Source organism: Suricata suricatta, chromosome 6 (assembly GCF_006229205.1).
Source record: "Suricata suricatta isolate VVHF042 chromosome 6, meerkat_22Aug2017_6uvM2_HiC, whole genome shotgun sequence".
Classification (NCBI taxonomy): Eukaryota; Metazoa; Chordata; class Mammalia; order Carnivora; family Herpestidae; genus Suricata; species Suricata suricatta.
This window is the reverse complement of record NC_043705.1, coordinates 137390627-137396906: the sequence shown is the minus strand read 5'-3', so window position 1 is coordinate 137396906 and position 6280 is coordinate 137390627. Positions and strand designations below refer to the sequence as shown.

At 38.5% G+C, this 6280-nt stretch overlaps 1 protein-coding gene across 1 annotated transcript in view; it reads right to left on the bottom strand.

The window, feature by feature from the left end:
* DNAH5 (dynein axonemal heavy chain 5) overlaps positions 1-6280 on the bottom strand; it is a 210698-nt gene that overhangs the window by 110564 nt on the left and 93854 nt on the right. Inside the window, exons 41-42 of the mRNA XM_029941285.1 lie at positions 3025-3171; positions 169-410 (exon numbers count right to left, since the gene is read on the bottom strand). Of these exons, the coding sequence (XP_029797145.1) occupies positions 169-410; positions 3025-3171 (389 nt within the window). The remainder of the gene's footprint in view (positions 1-168; positions 411-3024; positions 3172-6280) is intronic.

The window sequence follows — 6280 nt, the reverse complement described above, 5'->3', positions numbered from 1 at the left end:
AAATGCTGTGTTGTGACAGGTATCAACTATCCATTAGATACTGAATCAATTTTTCTTAAGCACTACTAACTGCTTGCTTTTCTTGAAGCTAGATCATTCTGAATATTTCCTGTTAGACCTATGAGTGACATGAAAAAAAAAAAAAGAAAAGAAAGACTCCACTCATACCTCAAGAATAGGACTCCAATCAAGGATAGAAGAACTCATGAAAACCATTCCATTTCTTGAGACAGTAGCTGGTGAAGCGTTGTCAATGTTATGAGGTTCAAAAATGATCTTGCAGTTTGGAGCCATGGGAATCCGATCGCCATTGGCAAGGGTTAGAGTTTTGTTATCATCCAAAACAGAATTCAGATTTTCAATCCAAATGGCGTCTACTGGACCATCAAGAACTATCCAGATATGCTCCCCTGGAATATCCCACCAAAGGTGGGGGAAGGGGAAACAAACATACATACACATACATGTAACTACTATACTTGAAGAAGTACTATAATTTGATATAATTTTCATTAATTTGCATTTTTATTCTATTTTTTTAACATGTATTTATTTTTGAGAGAGAGAGACAGAGACAGACCAGGGGAGGGGCCGAGAGAGAGGGAGACATAGAATCTGAAGCAGGCTCCAGGCTCTGAGCCTGATGTGGGGCTTGAACTCACAAACCACAAGCCAAAGTCAGATGCCCAACCGACTGAGCCACCCAGGTGTCCTGTAATTTTCAGTAATATTTAAATAAAAACTTGATAGAAATGATTATCTTATTTTGTCACATTGGACTTTTCCAGTTCTTTCTATACCAGTTGTTTAAAGCACATAATAAAAGCAAAAAGTCATTTGTTCATTGAACAAATATTCATTGAGTACCTTCTATGTCTCAGCACTATCCTAGGGTCTGGGGATATTACAGTAAAAATAAGACAATGTCCTGCCTTCACAGAGCCGATACTCTAAAGGGGTAGAGATGAGAATCAAACCAATAAGCAAATAATACATAAGATAAGAAAAATTAGGAAGAAAAGAGGATGGGGCATTGCTTTCGATAAGGTAGTTGATAAAATATTTCAGGGGAATGAAGTGAGGTAAAGATCTAGCGGTAGAATGTTCCAGGCAGTAGGAATGGCAAGTGCAAAGGTCTCAATGTGAGTACAAGTTCAGGCCGTTCTAGGAAGAGCAAGAAGAAGAAAAGAGAAAAAGGAACGTGAGTGCCGTCAGAAAGACAGGCAGAACCACTGAACTGATTCTGGCTTTTACATGTCACATCCGAAATGTCCTACACACATCCCACAATGCTGTTGAGCTGGGAATTCAAGGGAGATGTCAGGGCTGAAGATTAAAATGTAGAAGCCATCGGCTTAGAGATGGCATTTAAAACCATGGACTGGGTATGTTTCTTCTAGATAACACAAGCAGACAGAGACAGGAGGTCTGGGACAGAGCCTCTTCAATGGTCAGACTTCTGGTAGCGTCTCCTTCGCAGGCCCCGCCCTCTGGCAGACCTCTCAGGAGGCAGAAGTGAAAGGACAACCCGCAGATGAAGTTCCCCAATGCCAAGTGACGGAAGAGCTCCAAGAGGGCAATGATCAACCGTGCCAGGTCCTGTGGGAGCCGGACTAGCCTGAGGAATGACCATTAGTATCTGACAAACTGGAGGTCATGCGCCCCCTGGGGGGACTACTGGGGACACCCTGATGGGAATCACGTAAGGAGATATTTGGAAGTAAAGAAAGTGACAAGCATCAGCAGAATGGTCAGCAAAATGCCATCATGAATTTAGGCACCTGGTTTAATAATTCCTCCTAATTTCTTAATCTCTAGTTTCTCTTACTGACACTATGACCAAGTTTGGAACTCTAATCCTTATTTACTGTGCAACCGCTGTAAAATATTATGTGTCAAATAAAATGCTTTGAAAAAAATCTTAATTATGCTCATTCGACTGAATTTAAGTAAAATGATCTAAACACCAGCATCACTTAGAAAAAGCATATTGCCTTCTTTAAGAGGGACAAAAACACTGCTTTGAGCTCCCGTTCTTTGAGGTAGCCCCGGGCCCTGGATGTGTTTTCACATAGGATTACTGGAATAAGGCACAGACAAAATTTGGTTCATTTCCAGTAAAACAACAACGTCTAGCATGAGCATACTTAGGAAATTATATATTTTCAAGTCTCTTTTGATAACTGATGTTAGGTTGCTGAGCCCCGTTCCCTCAGTGGGTGGCCCCACCTTGAACATTTCTCAGTAGACAGTGTTCCAAAGCAATGACTCATGAAGAAATATCCCCACTATCTTCTCCTTCTCCCGCATCCTTTCTCTCTGCAAGTGCCTTCACTATGCCTTTCTCCCACTTATTCAAGAGTGAGAAAACATGACAAGAGGAAGGTTGATACCACCTCTTCCATCTGAGCCTATATTCCAAGAACAATGGGTTCAATATAGAGACTCCATAAGTAAGAGAGGACTCAGAGTGAATCACTAACCCTGAACAAGTTTGTTCACAGGACAACCAAACACCAGGGTACATCTAAACAGAATAATTTGTTAGTTCAATACAGACTTCATTTTTGATATATGCAATTTTCTTCCCAAAGAAGCCTATTTCCTCTGTGATTTTATAGAGGAATCAGTATTCTAAAAATAGGCTAAACTGAAATGAAAATAACATTTTTTTAAGATTCAGTGAAATAGTTATGGTAAAGTCACTTTATTCAACACGATCAATTTTCCTTAACAGTTTTTTCTTTCTATTTTATTCTAAGATATTGCAGGGATACAGAAACATTTATTCAAAAGGAAAATCATTTCTTTGTAACAATAACAAAGAGAAAAGGTGGGCGAGGCAGATTTTGAATATACTAATCAATAACTTCAGTATTTCAACATTCAACAAATATACTGATTTAGGATTTCTTAGTCTTGGTTAATACGTTATATGGAGAATACAGTTGTTCTACTAATTCTAAATAGACACCAAGGATTTTACTTATAAGTACATGTCAAAAATAATACTTCATTTTCTACCTTTCTTAGCTCTCAATGTTTTCCTCCAAAGAGTTGAAAATATCCCATCGGTCCAATCATTTGTGGCCACGTCAAGTCGACCAAACATCTGTGGGGCTGTAATCGCTTTGGGATTCATCCTCATTTTCCGGTGTGGTTTTCCACAATCTGTACCAAGAAAATCCAAATTTTAAACAATGCAGATGTAGAGTGAGCCATCATTAGGTAACACGGTACTAACTGCAATGTACGGTCGGCAGGTGTTCAAAATATGAAAAATGCAAAATTACACTGAAAATATGTTTTACTACATTCCAAGTTATCAAAATTAACATTGTTATATTATGTGGACTAACGTTTGTTTCTAACTTCTGTAGAAGAAAGTGGCAGGAAACATAACAGGGGCCCGGGTAGGATTCCATGTTGGCATGGATAAAGGAATTAATGTAATCTGGAAGTTCTTCTAATCTCTTCTAATCTTACACCTCAAACACCTTTTGATTTATGGTATACTAGATAATGCCACCCAGAAGATCCCACATTCTCTCCCTTCCCAGCTTCAATTTGCTGAGATGTGTTCTTGCTTATTTGGGAAAAGTAAGCAAAATTAATGTTGCAGGAACCAAGGACTTTTCTTTTACAGCCAATCTCAAAAAAAGGTCTTTGACTCTTTCAAACCCTAAAACTCTTCCTAAAAAGGCTAGATTCTATACACAAGGGATTGTGGATTAGCCAGAAAAGAGAATAAGGTTTAAAGTATAAGATCATAAAAATAGGTACCAAAACATTACATATTGTGTGAAGGACTGACAAACACAGGCAAACATACACAACTATGCATGTTGAAAAAGGTGTTAAAATCCATTAAAACCCATATAGAAAATTAGACCGTAGTTCCCTTTTTTTAATCACAAAAAGACTCAGGGTAATTATTTGCAATATTTTACACTGCTGACATGAAACTGAGTCACAACTCAGCTTCTTCAATAAATAATATCCATAACACTGGCAAAACCGTATTTTTTACCTATCACACTTTACAAAAGGCCAGCAAACTCTTAAAGAGTGTGACAGTATTAGGGTGCCTGGGTGGCTCCATAAGTTAAGTGTTTAACTCTTGGTTTCAACTCAGGTCATGATCTCATGGCTTGTGATTTTCAGCCCTGTGCTGACAGCTGCAGAGCCTGCTTGGGATTCTCTGTCTCCCTCTCTCTCTGTCCCGTCCCTGCATACTCTTTCTCTCTTTCTCAAAATAAATAAATAACATAAAAATAAAAGACTATAACAGTATCATAGGTAAAAGCTACTTGATCTGCTGCCCATATAAGAAAAACTATCAAAACTTATTCGATTATGGGGGCGCCTGGGCGGCTCCGTGGGTTAAGCATCTGACTTTGGCTCAGGTCGTGATCTCATGGGTCATGAGTATAAGCCTCATGTCAGGCTCTGTGCTGAAGCTCACAGCCTGGAGCCTGCATCAGATCATGTCTCTCTCTCTCTCTCTCTGCTCCTCCCTGGCTTGTGTGCTCACTCACTCTCTCTCTCTCTCTCTCTCTCTCTCTCTCTCTCTCTCTCTCTCTCAAAATCAAATAATTATTTTTAAAAATTTAATTATTTCATTATGACAGTAGGTAGAATTGTATTGTGTTTTAATTTAAAAAACCATAACACTTTTTTGTACCAAATTATTGAATCACTATGTTGTATGCTTGAAACTAACATAATAACACTGTATGTAAACTATACTTGAAGAATAATTTTTTAAATGATGACCAAAAAAAAATGAAATACCTAAATGTGTTTAGAAGATCATTCCAAGAAGAAAAATGCTTGACTTTCAAAAGGTTGGTTAAACTAATTCCTCCTTTTTTAATTATTTTTTTTTTAATTTAAAACCAAGTTAGTTAACATATAGTGTGATAATGATTTCAGGAATAGGATTTAGTGATTCATCACTTATATATAACACCTAGTGCTCATCCTAACAAGTGTCCTCCTTAATGCCCATCACCCAGTGGCCCATCTCCCCACCCGATACCCCACCAGCAACCCTCAGTTTGTTCTTAGTATTTAAGAGACTCTTATGGTTTGTCTCTCTGTTTTTGTGTCATTTTGGCTTCCTTTCCCTTACGTTCTTCTGTTCTATATCTTAAATTTCACATATGAGTGAAGTCGTATGATATTTGTCTTTCCTCTAACTTTGCTTAGCATAATACTCTCTAGTTCCATCCACATTGTTGCAAATGCCAAGACTTTTGATTGCCATGTAATATTCTATTGTATTTATATACCACATCTTCTTTATCCATTCATCTGTTGATGGACATTTGGGCTCTTTCCATATTTTGGCTATTATGGATAGCACTGCTGTAAACATTGGGGTACATGTGCCCCTTCGAAACAGCTAACCAGTATCCCTTGGATAAACACTGAGTAGTGCAATTGTTGGGTCACAGGGTAGTTCTTTTTTAATTTTTGGGGGAACCTCCATACTGTTTTCCAGAGTGGCTGTACCAGTTTGCACTCCCACCAGCAGTGCAAAAATGTTCCTCTTTCTCCACATCCATGCCAACATCTGTTGTTGACTGAGTTGTTAATTTTAGCCATTCTGACAGGTATGAGGTGGTATTTAATAGTGGTTTTGATTTGTATTTCCCTGATGATGAGCAATGTTAAACATCTTTTCATATGTCTGTTAGCCATCTGGATATCTTCTTTGGAGAAGTGTCTATTCATGTCTTTTGCCCATTTCTTCACTGGATTATTTGTTTTTTGGGTGTTGAGTTTGATAAGTTCTTTATAGATTTTGGATACTAACCCTTTATCTAACATTTCATTTACAAATATCTTCTCCTATTCTGTTAGTTGCCTTTTAGTTTTGCTGATTTAAACCAATTTCTCTTCCTAGGTGTTTCTTGACTGTCCTGATCACTGCACCTTCATGGACTCTGCCCTAAAATAGGCAACCTTTCTTGCTGTTGCCTCCTTATTAACCCCCGACCACCCCTCTGGCCGCATGGTCTATTCTCTACATGACCACAGAATGGTCTTCTGGACACAGGTTGATCATACCACTCCCCAGCCCAATGGCTTCCCATCACCTGCAAAACAACACCTAGGTATTTACCATAACTCACAAAGCTCCTCATGCCACACCTATTGCACTAATTTGAATTCCCCTTTTGGAGTCAGGGGAAAGAAAGAATGAGACAGAAAAGGAGAGAAACCCAATAATGGGCTCATTTGGGAGGTAGGCACAGATGTAGCATCCCTCTAA